General features: G+C 35.8%; 1 protein-coding gene across 1 annotated transcript in view; it reads right to left on the bottom strand.

The window, feature by feature from the left end:
* Positions 1–12,909: 12,909 nt before the first annotated feature.
* The window catches only part of LOC121381501 (serine/threonine-protein kinase 38-like), a 65,448-nt gene continuing 55,012 nt past the window's right edge, over positions 12,910–23,345 (bottom strand). The window contains exons 12-14 of the mRNA XM_041510822.1: positions 22,619–22,714; positions 14,467–14,555; positions 12,910–13,720 (exon numbers count right to left, since the gene is read on the bottom strand). Of these exons, the coding sequence (XP_041366756.1) occupies positions 13,587–13,720; positions 14,467–14,555; positions 22,619–22,714 (319 nt within the window). The 3' untranslated portion in view covers positions 12,910–13,586. The remainder of the gene's footprint in view (positions 13,721–14,466; positions 14,556–22,618; positions 22,715–23,345) is intronic.

Raw genomic sequence — 23,345 nt, 5'->3', positions numbered from 1 at the left:
TGGGCCTATTTACCATCAATGCTATTCGGCACACGATATATCACAGCAATGTGGCAAGACGGATCTTGCAGCTATATATAGTAATTTTATTTTTAACTCAAGGGGTCAGTGCTTTGTAGTAAGAGCTTTGGGAGTGCCTCCTCCTCCCCCCCCCCCCCCCCCCCCCCCCCTCCCCCTTTACTTAACACCTTCACTTCAAACATCTCAGACCTTTTAAAGGTGAAAATTTGTAGACCAGAAATCAGTTCAGCTATTAACTATAGCATTCCCTTTTCTTTTGTTCTTCATGGAAAGGATACCTATCTGGTTTAAACAATATTTATTTATCTTTATATTAACACATGGGATCAGTCAACAGGCATATAAAAGACCTTTTCCTACATCATATAATTGAAATATTAACTGGTCAAATGGACATTTTAGAAAGTACAAGATGTGCATTTAGTGTTGAAAAATGTAAAACTACTGTAAATTTAACTTGTCAAAATATAAATATTGTGTATAGATTAGAACAGAGAAACAAGAAGAATAAAGGAGAAGGTGAACGGTTTTATCAGTCAAAATGTTTGCTTTCAGAAATGAAATTGTGAATTGCTATGCATGTGAGACTTTTTTTTCCTGTAGTGATAAATTGGGATCACCATATATTAATGTGTTGATACCTATGTCTATGTAATTATACAATTTTTTTTATAGTTACCAAACCAGTCACCTCAAATCAAATTTTTAATCTTGCAATATTCTGACTTGCTATTACATTGTTTTAGTCTTACGTGAGCGAATCAATGTATATGCTTCAGTTATTAGATTCCATGACAGTATAGTTTATTTATTTGTTTGGTTATGGTATCTAGTACTTAAAATGTACATTAATTACGGTGGTTCTTCTATGCTATAATTGATAAATATAGTCATTCAGTTATGAGATGTGAACACTGTTATATACATGACATTGTGTATTTAGCCAAGAGTTCTCAGGTAGATAGTTTAGTGCATGTAGTGCATAATTGTATTAGATATAGCAACAGTACTGCATGTGTATGATCAGGCAGTTACTGTGGTGAGAATAAGTGTCCTTTGGGTTGGACTACGAAGGTGGTAGGTTTAAAAATGGATTAATCCCATTTTGTAGAGCAAGAACAGTTAAATACACATTTAATCTTCTTCTTTTTTTTCTTTTTTTTTTAATAATTGCAAAAAAAGAAAGTGATTATTCGGTTAGTTCTGATTATGATTGGTAACATCAGTCATGTTCAGTCTTGCTAACATCAGTCATGTTGTGGACTGGTAACATTGGTCATATTCAGGACTGGTAACATCAGTCATGTTCAGTGGTATTTTTTTTTAATCTTTTTTTTTTTTAACTGTTTGCAGTATTATTAACTAATACGTTTGCATGCTAATAGTGCTTGTGTAAATAGTTAATGTTACCTTGTTGGTATTAACACTGCTACTGTTGTTTTCCACTGGTTAGATCTGCGTGTATACATGTATGGTGTTCTTCTGGGTTTAAAAAATCTGCATGTATTTCTTTACATTATATGGATTGCAGCTCTTTCAGCTAACTCCTGCTGAATCAGATCCACAAAGAGATTGTCATAAGAATAAGTATTTGTTAAATCTTAGATGATTAATTTTTTTAATGTAAAAAATTAAAGTCATGCATTTACTTCATATTCTGTGTTAGTATTTAAATACCATTGTATTATATCTTTCTTATTTTACCATTTCAAAATGCAAAATACCAGATATATACTAACTTTCTTTCTCTTGTCTGTCTGTCTGACTGTATGTGTGTCTCTCTCTCTCCTCTCCTCTCCTCTCCTCTCCTCTCCTCTCCTCTCTCTCTCTCTCTATAAAGATAAAAATTATGATATTACTAGTACTACTACTTTACCTATATTATTTTCTAGCTATGATATATGTATACACGTTTTCTCAAACTGTAACTTAAAATATACTCATTGATGTTTAGAGGGGTGCCATTGTTAAGCGGTTTTGGTTGGATTTACATGTATGTGCATTATTATTTTCTACTACCTTGGTGGATCCATTCAACTGACTGGGGGTTTTCTCATTCCATCCAGTGCACCATAACTGATCAAAGGCCATGGTATGTGCTTTCCTGTCTGGGAAAGTGCATATAAACGATCCCTTGCTGTTAATGGAAAAATGTAGCGGATTTTCTCTGATGACTACAAGTCAGAATTACCAAACGTTTGACATCCAATAGCCAATGATTAATTATCAATGTGCCCTAGTGGTCTCGTTAAACAAAACAAAGTTTATTACCTGTTGGTGAGAACATCATTATTTTTTATAACACATACTTGTTAACACTTATATGTTCGATAACATTTTAAAGACATATGACTGGCTGCTCCTAGGTGATGACCAGGTCACAAATGCCATACCATCCAATAAAACAAAAAAGAACCGTCAAATCGATCTCTCCGTGACTTACAAGTTCACCTGAAACTGACTTATCTGTGACGCACAAGTTAAACTATAAGTGCAACGGACGTAAATAGGTTTTCGTTGCAAAAGACATTTAAATTTATTTTAAAACTGTTTTTTCAGGATATTTAAGAAATAGTAGAATACAACATTTGTGTCCGTTACATACCATTCATCTTACAACTTGTTGTTTAAAAACCTACCCAACTCGCTTTTGCTAGTTAGATACATTTTAAATCAGCTCATTGTAAGATAAATGGTATCTAACAGCCACTCCTGTATTATTCTCTATTTATCCACTATCAGATATCAGATATCACAGATATTCTATGCTTTGAAAATTTATTTCTTTTCAAGTTAATATATTGATTAAATCCTACATCAATACAGATGCAAAACAATTAATTTGTTTTTTGTATACCAGTTCAGTTGAAATAATATTCTTTTTGCATATATTAATCTGTTCAATTTAATGTAAAAGGTAGATTTTAGGGTCGGGGTATGGGACAAAGATTATGGTAGTTTTTGTGCTTATAAGTACAGCTAATATAAATTATGTTTTCAATACTCAATTTAAAAGCAAACACTGTATGGGAAAATGTCAAAATACAAAATAATTGTTGTATTTTATGATGCACAAGGCAATGCAAGAAATAGATATCTATTTATTATGTAAATATGTTTATATTGCGGTTTTGTTTTATGTATTCCAGATTGTGTATCCATGGTGATAAGGACCATTTCATGATAGGTCATATTTGTTTTGTTAACATACAAATTACAAACCTAAGCATGTTGACATTTTATCCTGTGAACTTCCACTATTTTAATGTAAACATGTTTCCAAAAATATATATACCTTGTATATATATAATCTGTAAGATGGATTATTTCGAAGAAAACAATTGATTTTTTTTTTTTTTGTGTATGCATGTTAGTTGATTGATTAGATATATTTCTGATTCTGATTGTAATTCCTGTTATATTTTTGCAAAAATGAAAAATAAAAAAAACTCTATCACATTGTGGTCAAACTGTACGCACACTTAAAAACAAATATATAGTAAATCTTATGTGTTGTGATTATGTTGCTAAGTACATGTAGTGACGTAATTATAATTATATTGCACGTTAATGTACAACGTATGGTTACCGGTAGATGTAAATTCAGATACATTTTGTGAATGGTCACAATTTTTTTTATAATTTTTATGGGTTTAAGTATTAAAAGAAATAGTACCCACATTTTCTAGAATAGCCTTAACTATGAATAAAGAAGAAGAAAAAAGAAAGAAAACCCGAAACAACTAAATATCTTAAGTAGTTACTGCAAGTTTGTCGGACACAGGTATAGTTAGTTGCCAGACCATGCAGTAACTACTTATGATGTTTAATTTATTATCTCCCCATGGGAGACTATTACATTTATTAAAAAACCTAAACATGCATTTTTCTGATCATCAAGCCCAGAAGTACCATAAAAACTTGGACCTTTAACAGTTTAACAACTGGTTTAAATAGTAGACAGTTTAATTTTTCTTGACCAAATAAAATGCTATACAATAATATAAAAGATCAGAAAACACTTATTAATTCTTGAGAAAAAAAACATCGTTTGGCCAGTTGTTATACAAAATATATTCTTCGACTTAAACTTTTAATTCATATTTGTCGAAGGACAACTTAAAACCAAAGTCATGCTAGTAGTTTGTTTGCTGTGATTTTTCCAGACTTACAATTACTAACAATTTTTTGAAACTGAAAGTTGTATGATTCTTTGAACAATCCTAACAGCTTAGATTGAGAAGTTATAGAATTTGTTTGGTTTGAAAGTTTCTGTTCACATTAAATGGGCAGTTTAAAAAGATGCTCACGAGTTGTTATTGGAATAAAAGCAAATACTGACCTTGTGCTATTTGAAAATGTTCATTGTACATGATGTTTATGTATATAAAAATGGAAATAAAAAACTTAATTAAAAAGTTATGTTTTTTTTTTTATGTACGTGGAAATAATGGAACGAAAATACACATTTTATTGGACATTAATTTCTCTTTCATTCACGGTTTGTTTCTTCTTTCTCTTAAACTTCATCTCCAAAAATAATTATGTGGTGTTTTTGTAGCTAACAAAAGGATTTGTTGATGTAAAATGAAAGCATAGATGACCAGATTATTCATAAGAACCTTGCTATTTCTGATATTCAACCAAAACGGCTAAATCATTTAAAAAAATAAAGTAAAAATAGCCTTGTCATCTTGTTAGCAGGAAAACAATAATCTAAATACTGGTTGTTGCTTTGTAGAATCAATCCTCCTCAGCTGACCAATAATTTGACACCTATTCCTCCCCCTCCCCCCTTTTCTTTTCGAGGCATCTAGGACAGCTAGCTTGGGGCGAAGTGACGTCAGCTCCTGACCATCTGTATGTACAGTGTAAACAAAAGCAGTAATTTTCGACAAGGCACTTCTCTTTGATCAACCCGACTTGTAAAACAACATAAATGATGCCATAATATAATAAACTATTTACCTAAATATATTTCAAGTTGCATTAACGGAACAAAATGGGGTTATAGTATTTTTCTCTCTTAAATAATTCAAAGGAAAAAATGTACACTATTAGGCCTATTGATATGCTACATTGGAGCAAAAATGACAACCCACGATACCAAAGTGATAATTTTCTTTTCTTTGAGACTACGTAATTGGTCAGTTCTGTGGTTTTAGATGGGAAAGTCTACTTAATCAATAGTTTTACAGAACTATTTACTGTAATAAACCATGTCCATTACCATTTTAGGGGTGACGGGGTAATATTACACAAGACCGGTATGTATTTTTGTGTCTAGACAGCGTAAATTAATTGGCTCGTCTGGTTACCAATCAAATACACACCTGCCAATCAGGAATCACAGGTAGAAGCAACTAACAGCAATGACCAATTAACTAAGAAAACACTCGTGTATCATTTCAGTACGTAGGTTAATGCATGGACAAAACATGGTTAATTATTTCGACTTGTTGTGTAGCCACTTTGACAATGGTGTTTTATTGAAAAATAATATATACATTGTACTTATTGCTGGCTTACTGGGATGTATGACCATTTTTATCATCTCGCAAAAACCAGGTAGATTGTTTTTCTAGTTCCAAGGCTCATTCCTGACATTACATGTCGAGTGTTACGTAACCACCAGCTAGCCAGAGGGCGTATTCACTGGAATGGAACAAAATGGCTGCGCCCATTATATCTAATAGCCATCACATTTAACAGTTTTATTAATTAAATATAATAATATACTTGTTGATATCAAGCAATAATGTGCATTATATATCTTTGAATATGCATACCAGTCCAAAAGCCTTGCTTAAGCATTCCTTTAAAGGCGCAGGCCCTCGTTTCAACCTGTAAAAATGGACACTAAGTTTGGTTAAGTTACAAACCTAACACATTTGGATAACATTACAAGAGAGTGAAACAAGAGTCTGTGATGTTGAAACATTGTTAAAAATAGACTAAAACTCGACTCCGTAACTGTTCTCACACATGTGCGTTTTTAAAAATATAAAAAAGCATTTTGTGGCATTAGAAACACTAGGATGACCAGAAAAACTTTGGTTGTATGGAAATGGATAATCTAAACAAAATATAAGTAATACTAAAATTTGATTTTAGTGATAATAAACGGCTCCAATAGTGAAAAATATGCCTTTGTGTTTATAAACCAGGGTCCGTCCCTTTAAGCGGTGTTCTCATTATGCAATTTGTCGCACAGACTTGTCGCATGTGATTTGTCATAGCGACTGGAATCGTGTGTGTGGGAAGACGTTACATCATAAGATTTGATGATGTCAAGTAAAGCTCATCTTTCGGGAAATGTAAGTGCCTACAAATTTCAACTGAAATAAAGAAAACATGAATGTAGACAATTTACTGATGGCATTATGTAACAAAGCAATTATTGATCACATATGGACCCATGAAATCCAGATATTTTGTTATGTTTATAAGCAAATGAAAAAAGTGACAAAACTAAACATCAGAAATAGAACATGTTCTAATCGGTACGATTCCGACATGACTTCTTGTACAACTAAAGTCGTTCCGATTTAGGCGTTCTCACAGTATGATTCAATCGCATACGACAAATTGGTACGACTAATCGCATTATGAGAACTCCTCTTAAAATGCATGCAAGATCCCTTGTTAGTTACCACAAGGCTCCTTCTCTCTTTACAGACGTGTTGCAATTACTATATCATAATGTGTAATATAGTCTAACATCGGGGAGAGGCAAACGTTAAACTTTGCTTTTTTGGAACTCATAAATAAACAAAGGCAAACAACACGGTAATTTCAAATAACAATTTTATTTGCAATATGTCTTCACATGAGACAAAATCATTTCAATGATTCAGATTATCACAGAAGTTCAACGCACACACAAAAAAAAAAGAAGAAAATATTTACCTTTAAGCTGGTCTTAATTACACATCACTTGATTGGTTGAGAAAATGAAATAACAAGATTTGTGATTGGTCTTTAGCTCAAGTAGGAATATGGTAGTCCAATAAAAATTCAGCAGACTCTGAAGACCAGAGATGGCGGAAGCCCTGACTGGACAACCAATAAAAAAACTTGTTTCAAACAGAAGCATAATTCCCAGAACAAAAGGTGTCAGTGTGCTATTGATTTGTCTTATTATTCTTATTATTATTTGAAACAAATGTGATTGTATTACAAACACTTGAACAATGTTCAACACTAAACCCATTTTACAAACTGACAAAAACAAAGTATGGAAACCTTAGCATAATCTGGATGTTGGTTCAGTGTACCTTTTTAAAATTACCAACCGGCAACAATGCATTTTATACATCCTCATGGCAATATCATACTTAAATTTTTCAATAATATCCCATCTGCAAATATACCAAGTTGGTATACAGTTGGCATCTTAATCATATCCAAAAATTAATCCTACTTAGTGTTTGTGTTAACAACCGTGAATGAAAAGACTGAATTAAAAAAAAGACGGCATTTTAATTTATATAACACAAATACATGACACGGGCTATTAATTTGTGCAAAATATAGTCAAACAAGCTGCAATAATCATCTACATTAAGCAGTCATACTAACTTGTTTTAAGCAACCACCTGTCGGATGAGGCCATCTTGTAGCTTAACTTAGTTATTCTAGCAGAGAAAATCTGTTTACACACAATAGTCACAACGTGACTAAGTAAAGATAATCTATATTAACAAACACCTATTTAAGGCCACCTCGTTACAGTGATGTTTCCATATGGTTAACCTAGTGCCATCAAATCTGCATTAAGCATCTCTATAACTATTCAATGGTGTATTTTAGGGGGGTTCATGGAATGTTCTCCCCTCCCCAAGCGCTATAGTGCATTAATTACCGTAAGCTTGCATATGATTTTATGATACATTTACCAAAAATTAATACCTCAGAAAGTGTGCTTTTGAATTGTATACCATCCCAAGAAAAATCCGTATCCACCCCATGTAAGACTGTTTTCTAACGTGTCATCATGGTACAAGATATATTTTAAAAAAATTGGGGGGAAAACAAGTGTTTCATAATTGGCAATTGACACATCAAGAATACTTGAATAGGACTTGAAATGCATTAAGTTTGGTCTTTCTTTAGGAAACAATGGTTTGGCTCATATTTCTGTTAAATGCCAAGTTGTTTAAGCAATTAGTTCCTGAAATCCAACACATCTACTTTCAGAATGTAATGCAAGCTGCAGACAAACAAAAAAGAAAGAAAAGATTTTTGATCTTCATAAGGCCATAGTGGCCTTTAATAATCTTTTCTAAAAAAAACACCTTTACAAAACAGCTAATCAATACTGTTCACAAATGAGTCTCAAATAAGAAATGTTTTCTCTTTCTGTACATACAAATATGTTAATTAGTAAAAAATGCAAAGAATTAAACCAATGCCACCATATGGCAACACAACCTATAATTCCTAAAGTTTCATGCAGATCTGGACTTGTATCAAATTCAAACACTGACACATCAAGTTATTTCTTATCCAACGAGTGCTCCACAAATGGTGTGTGCTATCCTGTCTATACGGCAAGACTCATAAAACAGCCCTTCCTTTTAAAAGTAGACAATGGAGCAAATGCATGGTTTTCTTTTGTTTCGTTATTTTTCAATTTTTGTTTTTTTTGGTGTTTTTTTAAGACAGTGTTGCAATTGCCTTGGTTAGACACTTAAGTGAGGCTTAGATGTATGTACTTAGTTCACTTAAATAAGATTTCGCCAAACCGATTTCTTGCTTGAAATATTAACATCTTATATCTGTGATTAGTGGTTGAACAAGGCTACAAAAATACGAGCAATAATGGAAAAGTACCAATCAACAAACAGAACTAACATGGTGCAATGTCCTCGTGAAAACAAATCAAGCTAACAAGGTATTCCATATCATTCCTATACACCTTTAGTGTTGTTCACCGTTATCCTTGAATATTTAAATACTAAATCAACAGCGTAAGCTAAGCTTTCCAATTCACTGGGTAGAGTAATACATATATTTATATACATACACAAATAAGGAAAATGTTGGAATGTAAAATGTATATTGATTTTTTTTTTTTTTAATAAGTTGGTGCATGCATTAATCTGTGCAGGCAGAAAGCCTAATAAATAAAGATGTTAATATTAGTCTGACAACTGCATGGCATATACCATAAAGACTTTGGAAAAAGAAAAGTAAAGGAAGTCTCCAGCCTAAAAATAATAATGCACCGGTGTTACATTATTTATAAAGGTTCTTTCCAGAACTTTTTTTTTTCTTTTTTCCTCTTTTCTTTTCCATTATTCCAACTTTTAACCCTTTTAGTGATAAATGTATAAGTTACTGCACAGCAGTTCCAGGTATGAAAAAAAAAAAATTGCCTAAATTATCCTAATAACATTAGCAATGTACATTAGGGAACACCTCCAAAATTTTCAAGCCGTGAGAAGATTAACTAAAATATCCTAGAATAGTGGCAATGTCAGTTAGGGATTATCTCCCTTGGATGGGACAACAGAGAAATATCCAAGTTATGAATGAAATATCATAGCACATCAGAAATATAAATTAAGGGTTATTAACCCATGAATAACTAACAAATTGTGTATGAACATTCATAATATTGAAGAGTAACCTAGAAAGAGCACATTAAAACAAATTTACTTCTATTTTATCTTAAATCACCCTATTCCAACAAAAAAACAGAAGTTAACACACAAAACACTGGATACTGTTACACAGCCAAATATGTCATCAATGGCATTTTCTAACAATATTAGTCTTGAGAAACATTACGTATTGTCCAGTGGAACCTGTCTAAACCCAGATCACCTTGGGATCTCAACATTTATTTAATTTAGAGAGAGATCTGGTATATCCAGGGTTTCTGTTTTGGTCACCATTTCATAAATACATTCTTGCCAAAAACACATTGTATGTATATGTATGTGTGTGTAATTTATAATTATTCACCATGTCTTGGAGCAATCAACTATTTTTTTAATTTAATGGGGAATTTTAGGCTATGTCCTAGTAAAGTTGATATCCATTTGTTTTTAAAACCAATATAAACTGTTTCAATCAATACGTATAGTGGCTTAACAAACGTTATTACTTTGAAATGCACAACGGGCAGTATACACCACTTTGAGAACACAGCTTCTGGTTTATTAAGGATTTTAATTCACTCCTAAATAAAACATCCAGAACCCAGACATTTGGCTGGTTTTAGCAGGAGTCCAACATTGTCAAGATCTGGCTTAGGTAGGTTGCACTGTATTTACAAAAATACTGACAAATAGGGCATTAGGCACGACCAATAATTTAGAACGGATATTTAATTTGGCAAAACATATTCTTTTTACACACGACCTATTACTACAGCATACAGCTCCGAGAATAACATTTTGTTACAAACCTTGTCAAAAGCATCAAATACATTGTACTTGCGTTGGAATACTTCCAGGAATCTTTTATTTCTAAAATAAATATACCTGTAATGCCGGAAACCTAATATCATTATTCTGGAAGCCAAACTGATTCTGAGAATTTCAAATAGTACTAGAAGTTAATACATTCTTTAACACAAACAAAATACCAGAAAATATTGCAAAAAAATTACCTTTTACAACATATTTGGCAAGTCATTATTTTAACCAAAAAAAAGGAAACACATTAACAAAATGAATAATTGTTCAATTAATAAATCCCTGTGTACATTTAAAATTGATTTGTTTCAACTTCCCTCATGTGAATCGTAAACACGCTAAAACCAATTGATGAAAGACATTAATGCATGGATGGTCGTCTAATAAATATAATGAACTCTGCAAATGACATTAAATGAACAATGATACATCGGACACAAGCTTACAACAAAGTCATTGGAGACATGTCAAAGCACATATTCATGCATACAAAGAAAGCAATCACGCTACACTTTAGGATGTGACATTAAGTTTCAAGGTTTAACTTTTTTCTGGACAGAGTTTTTTTTCTTTTTTAAAGGCATACTGTCACAGATTTAAGGACCGTATTTCTCTAAAAATGGATAATAAATAAAAATTACATTAATTGTTGGAAACAAAAGCTAGCTATCCCATCACCTTAACTGAAATCCATGTCATCCCTCTTGGCAATTTTAGTTTTTGAATTATGGACCATTGCCATAATTCAATTATTTTTACAAAATGTCATTAATAAATGGAGTATGGTGGTTATGAAGATGGTTGAATAAAGTACATTTAGGGACAAATCAAATTATTTTTGTTCAGGTAATACTTTGTTAACCATTAAATACGTCAGTGGTCTGTGACAATATACCTTTAACAGAACACTTTATACAAATGTTTGAGGACTATAATAATAAAAATATTAATACTTATTTAAAGAAGGTGCACCTCATGGTCCATTCCTTGTTGTGGTGAGGTGGCTTGCATGTCTCAATGACCCAGAGAGCTATGCAAGCGGGAGCTTCAACTCCTGGTAGGGCCACCCAGACTGGATTGGTTGAAGGGTAGAGGCTAGACTTATATGGACCACTGCCGAAGACGGATGAGCTGGGCAAAACTACTTGTAGGGAGGTGCCTAACCGCAGCTCAATGCATTTCTGCTCATATGACAGATGACAACTAAGAGTACGACGAAGAAGAATTTAAAGAAGGTGGCACATTTAGTACAAATAGAGAGTTGGTCTCTCTTCTCAAAACATTTTGTTAATGCAACACATTTGAGTGGTTTCTATTTGATTTCAAAACAAAACTATTTAGTTTCAATGATTTGACAAAAATAGAGAAATAGTGTTTAGCTAACAACACTCACATTTTAATTACGATTATATGGCATCAAACATAGTTAAGGATCTCTGAGGTAATTAAGAGAGAAAACCTACTGCCACCACATGTTGCGCTATTCTTGTGGGATCTTTTATATGCAATTTCCCACAGACAGGATAACACATACGACAATGTTTGTTACCCGAGCTGTAGAGTATTGGTTGGAATGAGATACAGCCCAACAGGCCCCAATGGGGAACTGGCATTTATTAATTTAATAACACACAAATACCAAGCAATAATAATTTTGAATAAAAAAAAAAAAAAATGTTGTATGGTTAGCCATGTTGACCAAGCAAGGTCTGCTCTGTTCTAATATTTAAGTTAATTATAAAATGTCTAGATCGTTGTAAAAATAAAGAAAACAATAATTCCCTCAAATTAAATACCTCACCAACTGATTCGTGATGTAATGTTGAGGCTTAGTAAAATTAATATCTAAATCTCACCTTTCTGTTTTGTTAACATGAGTCAAGAAACAATAACCATTGAAAAGTTACATGGTTTAAAGCCTAAACATTTTTAAATATATTTTGTTTTACATTGTCATATTGTTAAATTATTGTTAACAAGCGTAACTAAATAACAGTACACCAACACTGCCTGAATAAGATGTATACAGGTATTCACACTACTGGACATAGCACTTCTCTGATCATAACATATAGCATATTAAATAATTTCTTCTGTTGTACTTTCACAAACTATCTTGTATCATATAATAAAAGATGGTGCACTTTGAAATGAACTGACTTTGTTATCGCTCACAAAGGCTTCACAATTATATGTGACATTTAATCATCCACAATACTTTAGGAGTACAAGTTAGTGATTGATGACAGACAAATTTCTAACAAATTCATCAAAAAGTTTACCAGGAAAACAGCAACTTTAATGAGCCCTTATTTAGCTGTATTTTCTTTAGCGAAGATAAAAATAAGTTGGCTACATTTTCATCAAACTGAACTTTTCAAATATCTCTCTCCCTCCCCCCCCCCCCTCTCTCTCCCTCCCTCCCTCCCCCCTCTCCCCCCCCCCCCCCCCCCCCCCCTCTCTCTCTCTCTCTCTGTCTGTCTCTGTCTTTCAATGCAATACCACAGACTACCTGTGTGTATATGAAATTGCTGACATTTGAAGACTTATTTCAAATCCCCCTGCTGTAAATGACCCATCACAAATATGAGGTGGCACACGTACATACACACATTCTCACAAACTGACATGTCTGTAAATGGCTTTGGTATAAGTTACGTGTGTGGTTGTTGCTTTCGCTTGGTATTCCCACATCCACTATACATCCAGCACCTTCAACAAAACACAAAGTAAAAGGATTACTGCTTGTACAGTCTCTGGGGCTGGCAATTGAAATATTCACATTATCTAGCTCTCAAATTGGCAACAAAGAATCCTTGGTAACTCCAGAGTGGGCAATAGACAATCTTATAAACGGTCTTACTAGAGCTGGCAAGAAAGTTCTTGATGGTGAATCAGTGATGGAGTTCTTGATAATGCCTAACTCCTGAATTAGTGATGGAGTTCTTGAAAATACCTAACTCATGAATTAGCAATGGCATCCTTGATACTGCCGAACTCCTAATACTGGAGTCCTTGATGATATCTAATTCTCGAGTTGGCATTAAACTGTCCTTGGACATGCGTAGATCCAGTCAATAACAAAGAGTGCTTGAAATTGCCTAGCTCTCGAGTCAGCAACAGAGTTGGTGAAGTTGCCTAGCTCTTGTATAGAGATGGCCGTGGCCCTCGTTGAGTAAGTCCCTCAAACCGTTTGAATGTGTAGTTGATAAACACCCAGTCCTTATACTTTGGATCTCTTTCTACTGCCTCAGCTGCTGCACAGGTGCTTGCTATAATGTAGAAAAGAAAGAAAAGAAGAAAACCATTAAGATCTTGTTTGTATTACCATCATATTCTCAACAACAACAAAAATAAATAAATAAATAAAAATGTTTGAATAATTCTGCCACAGGTAGAAATGCATACTATACATGGAAAAAGGAAGGAAATGTTTTATTTAACGATGCACTCAACACATTTTATTTATTGTTATATGGCATCAGACATATGGTTAAGGACCACACAGATATTGAGAGAGGAAACCCGCTGTCGCCACATCATGGGCTACTCTTCGATTAGCAGCAAGGGATCTTTTATATGCACCATCCCACAGACAGGGTAGTACATACCACGGCCTTTGATATGCCAGTCATGGTGCACTGGCTGGAACGAGAAATAGCCTCGTGGGCCCACCGACGGGTATCGATCTCAGACTGACCACGCATTGAGCAAGTGCTTTACCACTGGGCTGCGTCCCGCTGCACTATACATGGAATGTAATGTAATGTACATTTGATTAATAATGCACCCAGCACGAACACTAAACAGCTCAGACTGGAACAAATTGTACTTCAGTCAATTTTCAGATATATATGTTGAGTATTTCCTTGAAAAGTATTAAAATGTGGTTAATTTAGGGAATATTTTATTAGCCAAAGACTGAATGTTGTAGCCATTGTGTGTAAAAATTAGCAATTGGAACAGAGTGAGCCCTGACTAAATCCTCCTTTAATCAAGATGATTTTTTGACACTTACGTAATTTGAGGTCTATTTCTGGAAAGTCGTCGAAATTGGATGCGTCATCAATTCCCTTCACTTCAACTGCAATGGCAGCTGGGCGTTCCCTATAAAAAGAACAAAAACATTACAAATAAAATGTATTATTAGTCACCACGATGGAATAAACAATGGGGTAAACATCAATGTGTAATGTTGATGCAGATATTACAGCATATTATTTGACAATGTGTGTTTTAGATTATTGAATTCTTTTACTTATGAAATATCTTTGAAGAGTTGTCTCCCTTAAATCGCAATCCACTGAAAACACAAACAATTCTAAAAATCTAATCTAAAACTTTATTTTACTCCTTTACTTCTTCCAATCAAAATACCAGACACAAATAGTAATATCAGTGAATACTTCACACACATGAAGTATTAAAAAAAACCCCACCCAGGTGTGAAGCCTTGGTCTATGGTCAGGTCAAGTCAAAGGTTTTAATGGGCACATTCAGAGCAAGCAGTTGTAGCACATGCCTGTTATGGGTGCAGGCGTCGACTTATACCGGTTCCTCAGTCCAGGACTAGAAAGGGGTTGGGTGTGTGTGTGTGTGTGTGTGTGTGTGATACAAGGGACTGCCCACACTTGGCAAGTGCAAGAGATGAGTCCGCAAATTAAATAATTGCACAATTTCGTGAGGTAATTTTTTGGGGCGCATAATTTGAAATGGTTCATGAAAATTAACTTTGGAGCAATTTGAGCGATTTGAATTATAGCTCTTGGCTCATGAGCTTTGGCTACGTGTCATATGTTACCTGATATGTTTCCAGTCGACTCCCTTGAAGAAAGGATGGGCCATGATCTCAGCAATACCGTTGGAGCCAAGCCGGTGGTCAACATCACAGCACAGCCTGGGTAAACACAACCAACTTTAAATGCAAACTTTTATCACATAAATTATAATATACCGGTACAAATAAAGTCTCATTTTTAAACACTAAGCCAAAAATGTTTTAAAATCTCACATGTACTGAATCAGAATACGAGTGGGAAATGATGCCATTATGAACAGAAAAAGCAGGATAAAATGATATTATAGCTACACCACTTGAGCACATTGATTTATTAATCATTGGCTATTGGATGTCACACATTTGTTAATTTTGACGTAGTCTTAGAAAACCCGCTACATTCTTCCATTAATAGTAAGGGATATTTTATATGCACCATCCCACAGACAGGATAGCATATACCACAGCCTTTGATATACCAGTCATGGTGCACTGGCTGGAACGAGAAATAGCCCAATGGGCCCATCAACTGAGATCGATCCTAGCCCGACCGCGTATCAAGCAAGTACTTTACCACTGGGCTTCGTTCCACCCCTATAGCTAGTTATTAGTTTGCTACATAATATCAAGTGACATAATCAGGTCGGTAAAAAAACAAAAATGCAATTTCCCTAGTTTACTGTAAATAAACAGTAAAAGTTTGTTTTGTTTAAAAGACATCACTAGGATTCCACGATTCCGCAAATCCCCAGATTGTGGTAGGAAGCACAAGATAATGAGATGGAATCCAAAACTATTTGTTAAATTTTAGCAGAATCCTAAAACAAAGGAAGGAAATGTTTTAGTTAACGACGCACTAAACACATTTTATTTACGGTTATATGGCGCCAGATATAAGGACCACACAGATAGAGAGAGAGGAAACCCACTGTCGCCACTTCATGAGCTACTCTTTTCGATTAGCACCAAGGGATATTTTACATGGACCAATCCACAGACAGGATAGTACATACCACGGCCTTTGATATACAAGTCGTGGTGCACTGGCTGGAGCGAGAAAATCCTAAAACAATTCCCAAATTCAATGTCTGCAAATTATAATTTTAGAATCTTCAGATATATTCGGAATTTGCTGATTGTTAGCTAGTTTTCTATTTTATGCTGACAATGTGTTTGCATGCCGCATAAAAATATAATAATAACCAAGTTCTGGGTCTATGTAAATCACAAATTATATTTTACTTTCTCGTTGACCATCATGTTTTGTTTTGCAAAATAATATTTCCTTTTAAATAAAATAATGTTTAACAATTTATATTTTTAATTCCTAGAAATCGAAGGCAAAGTGGATTTCGCCCTTTCACTTAAGGCAAAGTTTTGAGGCACAGAGTGACTATTTTGCCTCCAAGTGTGACCCCTGCAGTGCTCTGTGATGCGGTCAGGTCAGAGTGTTTAATGTGCACATTTAGAACAAGCTGTTGTAGTGCACGCCTGTCCGGGGCAGTTGCCGGCTCCTCCATCCAGGACAGGAAAGAGGTGGGGTGGGTTGGAGGGGGGACCGCCTGCACTGGCAGGTGTAAGGGAGCACCAGCAGTCCGACCGGGGCTGGTAACAGGCGGAAAGTAGTATGATGCTATGGAATTTGGAAAGTCCCGTAGGATTAAGCCAAAGATAATTGGTGCACATTTTTTGAGAAGGAAGTTAGGCGCAATTTTGAATGGTCCGCCAAAAAGTAAAGAATTGATAAGACATCAGTTTTATGGCTGGCAGTACCGGCTGCTTTATGACCAGTTCACATCCCAGAACAGACTCTAAACTAGATGGGTGTGGGGTTTTTTTCTTTGTTTCTTTCTTTTCCCCCATGTACTGGTCATTGTTATATCGAGATAAATTTTTGTTTTTTATTCATACTCCGTTACAATTAGCCAATCTCTATTCATTCCTTTACAATTAACTGTTAAGCCTGTCCTGAACAGACAGCCCAAATACAGTACCTCAACTGTATGTCTGAACTTTTAAGTGAATATAAGCACAAAAAATAAATGAAATGAAAAGAAACAAAACAGAATACTATAATGATTCTTACTTCTTTTTTTTCCTCTTTTTTTGCCTTTTTAAAGTAAACTCTTGAGTTTAAAAAATACATGTTAATTTTATTTGCTTTTTAAAGGGGTGGGGGTGGGGAGGGGTCAAAAGTATTATATGCATGGTTTTTATTTCTATGTGACCGATATTTGAATGTATGCTTCTTGAAAACAATTCCAGAAAAGGTCCCGTAAAGTTGATGTATGTGATGATGACCAGGAAACAAGACGATATAGTGTTTCAGTCATCTGGCAACACAATACCCACTGGTCTGCTGGAATGTTTGGTATGTAGTGTATCAATAACACAGGGACCTATTATGTTTCATTACATACAAGTTACCAAAAGGTTCCTCTTTCTATTGTTTGTAAATAAAAACTAGAAAAGAATTTCATTCATTTTTATCTAATAGGTTTCACAGTTCTAATCTCCCTCTCAGCTATCTGGGTGGTCTGCCCTGGACAGAGGTTAATCATGGTTCATTCAGGCTTAAACAGATTGTTTTCAAGGACCTTTCGGCTTGTTTTCAAGGACTATTTTTCAAGTACACCTATACCGTAATCAATTAAATGCAACCCATAAGCATCTATGACATTGACTGTAATACCAGCCTAAACCACTAAATAGTATTACCTGTACACACACTAGTAGCATACAGTGTCGAAGTGTTTACTGTATTTCTGACAGTTCAATATTTCTAATTAAATACTGCAATGGTGTACAGGTTAGCTTCCCACTTCAAATTATAGACACACTTGTGACTAATTTTTCTGATTCAACAGACGCCAACACATGCGCAGTTACAGCATTTCAGGTGTGTGTAATAATTTGATACCCGGTGAAAAATGTCCAGTAACAGGTTTAAAATTTTAGCGAAAAATCAACAAAAAGTTTTTTCTGTTTAATTGTTTTTCCAGAAAGTTGTTATGTTTATTGTCAGTGGATCTTAAGTTTTAAATTTAAGGATGTTTTTGTAAAATTCAAGCATTTAGTCACAAAATTCAAGGACTTTTAAAGCATAAATTCAAAATTTAAGGACTTTTAAAGGACTACCCTGAAATTCAAGGACTTTTCAAGGTCTGTGTGAACCCTGTTAATAAACTTGAGTTCAGTGAGAAACCAGTCCGGGTGGTGGTCTTACACCTTACTCACTGAGTTGTGAACTCCTGTATGGGTTGGAGTCCGTACTGAGCCATGATGTAAGCATCTACAAGTCTTACACCTTACTCACCGAGTTGTGAACTCCTGTATGGGTTGGAGTCCGTACTGAGCCATGATGTAAGCATCTACAAGTCTTACACCTTACTCACCGAGTTGTGAACTCCTGTATGGGTTGGAGTCCGTACTGAGCCATGATGTAAGCATCTACAAGTCTTACACCTTACTCACCGAGTTGTGAACTCCTGTATGGGTTGGAGTCCGTACTGAGCCATGATGTAAGCATCTACAAGTCTTACACCTTACTCACCGAGTTGTGAACTCCTGTATAGGTTGGAGTCCGTACTGAGCCGTGATGTAAGCATCTACAAGTCTTACACCTTACTCACCAAGTGTGAACTCCTGTATGGGTTGGAGTCCGTACTGAGCCGTGATGTAAGCATCTACAAGTCTTACACCTTACTCACCGAGTTGTGAACTCCTGTATGGGTTGGAGTCCGTACTGAGCCGTGATGTAAGCATCTACAAGTCTTACACCTTACTCACCGAGCTGTGAACTCCTGTATGGGTTGGAGTCCGTACTGAGCCGTGATGTAAGCATCTACAAGTCTTACACCTTACTCACCGAGCTGTGAACTCCTGTATGGGTTGGAGTCCGTACTGAGCCGTGATGTAAGCATCTACAAGTCTTACACCTTACTCACTGAGCTGTGAACTCCTGTATGGGTTGCAGTCCATACTGAGCCGTGATGTAAGCATCTACAAGTCTTACACCTTACTCACTGAGCTGTGAACTGTATGGGTTGGAGTCCGTACTGAGCCGTGATGTAAGCATCTACAAGTCTTACACCTTACTCACTGAGCTGTGAACTCCTGTATGGGTTGGAGTCCGTACTGAGCCGTGATGTAAGCATCTACAAGTCTTACACCTTACTCACTGAGTTGTGAACTGTATGGGTTGGAGTCCGTACTGAATCGTGATGTAAGCATCTACAAGTCTTACACCTTACTCACTGAGCTGTGAACTCCTGTATGGGTTGGAGTCTGTACTGAGCCGTGATGTAAGCATCTACAAGTCTTACACCTTACTCACTGAGCTGTGAACTCCTGTATGGGTTGGAGTCCGTACTGAGCCGTGATATAAGCATCTACAAGTCTTAGACCTTACTCACTGAGCTGTGAACTCCTGTATGGGTTGGAGTCTGTACTGAGCCGTGATATAAGCATCTACAAGTCTTACACCTTACTCACTGAGCTGTGAACTCCTGTATGGGTTGGAGTCTGTACTGAGCCGTGATATAAGCATCTACAAGTCTTAGACCTTACTCACTGAGCTGTGAACTCCTGTATGGGTTGGAGTCTGTACTGAGCCGTGATGTAAGCATCTACAAGTCTTACACCTTACTCAGTGAGCTGTGAACTCCTGTATGGGTTGGAGTCCGTACTGAGCCATGATGTAAGCATCTACAAGTCTTACACCTTACTCACTGAGCTGTGAACTCCTGTATGGGTTGGAGTCCGTACTGAGCCATGATGTAAGCATCTACAAGTCTTACACCTTACTCACTGAGCTGTGAACTCCTGTATGGGTTGGAGTCCGTACTGAGCCATGATGTAAGCATCTACAAGTCTTACACCTTACTCACTGAGCTGTGAACTCCTGTATGGGTTGGAGTCTGTACTGAGCCGTGATGTAAGCATCTACAAGTCTTACACCTTACTCACTGAGCTGTGAACTCCTGTATGGGTTGAGTCCATACTAAGGCCATGATGTAATCATCTACACGTCTCAGGCGTTTCCCTAGAGCGATAAGCCGACACAGCCTGTGCTCCCTTAGCCAGCCAAGTAAGCGCCTTCATGTCTGGTAAGCGCCTTAACTGCAGGACCGTGCCAGCTTAATTTGTAACATGTATACAAAACAATGGAGCTGTGATCCGTAATGTCATTCACCACAAATTATCACACTTCCATTTGGTATCTCTGCAATTCTTTAGATGTTCACTTTGAGGTCCATTGATCGCACCGTTTTAATTGTCGGCGGGCTTGTGCTGGTCACGTGGTACAGGTGATCGGCTACTACTAATCCGCCAGATAACTGCTTGTTGTAATAATGTCTGTATGCTTGGGAATTACGCATCAAGACAAATCAAAGAAAATACCTATTAATTGAATAAACATGTTTGAAGGTGAAATTCTTGAGTAAAACATGTCACCATTAATCCTGGTATATATTTACCATATCGAAACCGTAACTACGTTGTTATTTGCTAAAAGAACGGTCACGGATCGGATGAAACCACACAATGAAAATCATAAGAACCGTGCTATTTCTGATATTCCAACCAAACGGCTAATCATTTAAAAAAATAAAGTAAACATAGCCTGTCATCTGGTTAGCATAAAACAATAATCTAAATCTGTTGTTGCTTGTAAATCATCCTCCTCAGCTGACAATATTGACACCTATTCCTCCCCCTCCCCGCTTTTCTTTCGAGCATCTAGGACAGCTAGCTTGGTGCGAAGTGCGGCCAGCTTCCACCATCTGTATGTACAGTGTAACAAAAGCAGTTAATTTTTCGACAAGGCACTTCTCTTTGATCAACCCGACTGTAAAACAACATAAATGAAGCCATAATTAATAACTATGTAAACTAAATCTTTTCAGTTGCATTAACGGAACAAAATGGGGTTATAGTATTTTCTCCTCTAATATTCCAAGGAAACAATGACCTATTAGGCCTATTGAATGCTACATTGAGCAAAAAGACAACCCAGATACCAGTGATAATTTTCTTTTCTGGAGACCTACGTAATTGTCATTTCTGTGGTTTTAGCTGGAAAGTCTACTTTAATCAAGTTTCAACAGAACATTTACTGTAATAAACCTGTTCCAGCCCATTTTAAGGGGGTGCGGGGTAATATTACACAAGACCGTAAATGTATTGTTGTGTCTAGACAGCGTCATTAATTGGCTCGTCTGGTTACCAATCAAATACCCCTGCCAATCAGGAATCACAGGTAAAGCAACTAACAGCAAATGACACAATTAACACGAAAACACTCGTTATCATTTCAGTACGTAGTTATAGCTTGACAAAACATGGTTAATTATTTCGACTTGTTGGTAGCCACTTTGACAATGGTGTGTTTATTGAACAAATAATATATCCTTGTCCTATTGCTGCTTACTGGAATGTATGACCATTTTATCATCTCGCAAAACCAAGGTAGATTGTTTTTCTATTTCCAGGAAGGCTCATTCCTGCATTAGCTGTCGAGGTTACGTAACCACCATCTAGCCAGAGGGCGATTTCACTGAATGGAACAAATGGCTGCGCCCATTATATCTAATACCATCACATTTAACTTTATTACTTAAATATAATAATATACGTTTTATTACAAGCAATATGTTGCATTATTATTCTTTGAAGTGCATACCATCCCAAAAGCCTTGCTTAAGGCATTCCTTTAAAGGCTCAGGGCCCTCGTGTCAACCTGTAAAAATGGACACTAAGGTTTTGGTTATTTACAAACCTAACACATTTGGATAACATAACAGTACAAGAGAGTGAAATAAGAGTCCTGTGAATGTGCAACATTGTGTAAAAATAGCTAAAACTCGACTCCTGAACTGTTCTCCACACATGTGCGTTGTTAAAAATATAAAAAGCATTTTGTGGCACTTAGAAACACTAGAGACCAAAAAACTTGGTTGTATGGAAATGGAAATCTAAACGAAAATATAAGTAATACTAATTTGATTTTAGTGAAATAACGCTCCATATGCAAAAGCTCCTTTGTGTTTATAACCCGTCCTCCCTTTACGCGGTGGTCTCATTATGCATTGTCCGCACAGACTTGTCGAATGTGCAGTGTCATAGCGACGTGGAATCGGTTTGGAGGGCAACCGTTACATCATAGATTTGGATGAAATCAGTAGCTAATCTTTCGAACTGTAAAGTGCCTACAAATTTCAACTGAAATAAGAAAACTGAATGTCCGCAAATTAAATAATTGCACAATTTCGTGAGGTAATTTTTTTGGCGCATAATTTGAAATGGTTCATGAAAATTAACTTTGGAGCAATTTGAGCGATTTGAATTATAGCTCTTGGCTCATGAGCTTTGGCTACGTGTCATATGTTACCTGATATGTTTCCAGTCGACTCCCTTGAAGAAAGGATGGGCCATGATCTCAGCAATACCGTTGGAGCCAAGCCGGTGGTCAACATCACAGCACAGCCTGGGTAAACACAACCAACTTTAAATGCAAACTTTTACCACATAAATTATAATATACCGGTACAAATAAGTCTCATTTTAAACACTAAGCCAAAAATGTTTTAAAATCTCACATGTACTGAATCAGAATACGAGTGGGAAATGATGCCATTACGAACAGAAAAAGCAGGATAAAATGATATTATAGCTGAACGACCACTTGAGCACATTGATTTATTAATCATTGGCTATTGGATGTCACACATTTGTTAATTTTGACGTAGTCTTAGAAAACCCGCTACATTCTTCCATTAATAGTAATGGATATTTTTATATGCACCATCCCACAGACAGGATAGCACATACCACAGCCTTGATATACCAGTCATGGTGCACTGGCTGGAACGAGAAATAGCCCAATGGGCCCATCAACTGAGATCGATCCTAGCCCGACCGCGTATCAAGCAAGTACTTTACCACTGGGCTTCGTTCCACCCCTATAGCTAGTTATTAGTTTGCTACATAATATCAAGTGACATAATCAGGTCGGTAAAAAAACAAAAATGCAATTTCCCTAGTTTACTGTAAATAAACAGTAAAAGTTTGTTTTGTTTAAAAAGACATCACTAGGATTCCACGATCTCCGCAAATCC

This window comes from Gigantopelta aegis, chromosome 9 (assembly GCF_016097555.1).
Source record: "Gigantopelta aegis isolate Gae_Host chromosome 9, Gae_host_genome, whole genome shotgun sequence".
Classification (NCBI taxonomy): Eukaryota; Metazoa; Mollusca; class Gastropoda; order Neomphalida; family Peltospiridae; genus Gigantopelta; species Gigantopelta aegis.
The sequence above is the reverse complement of the archived record's forward strand: the minus strand, read 5'-3'. Positions and strand labels throughout refer to the sequence as shown.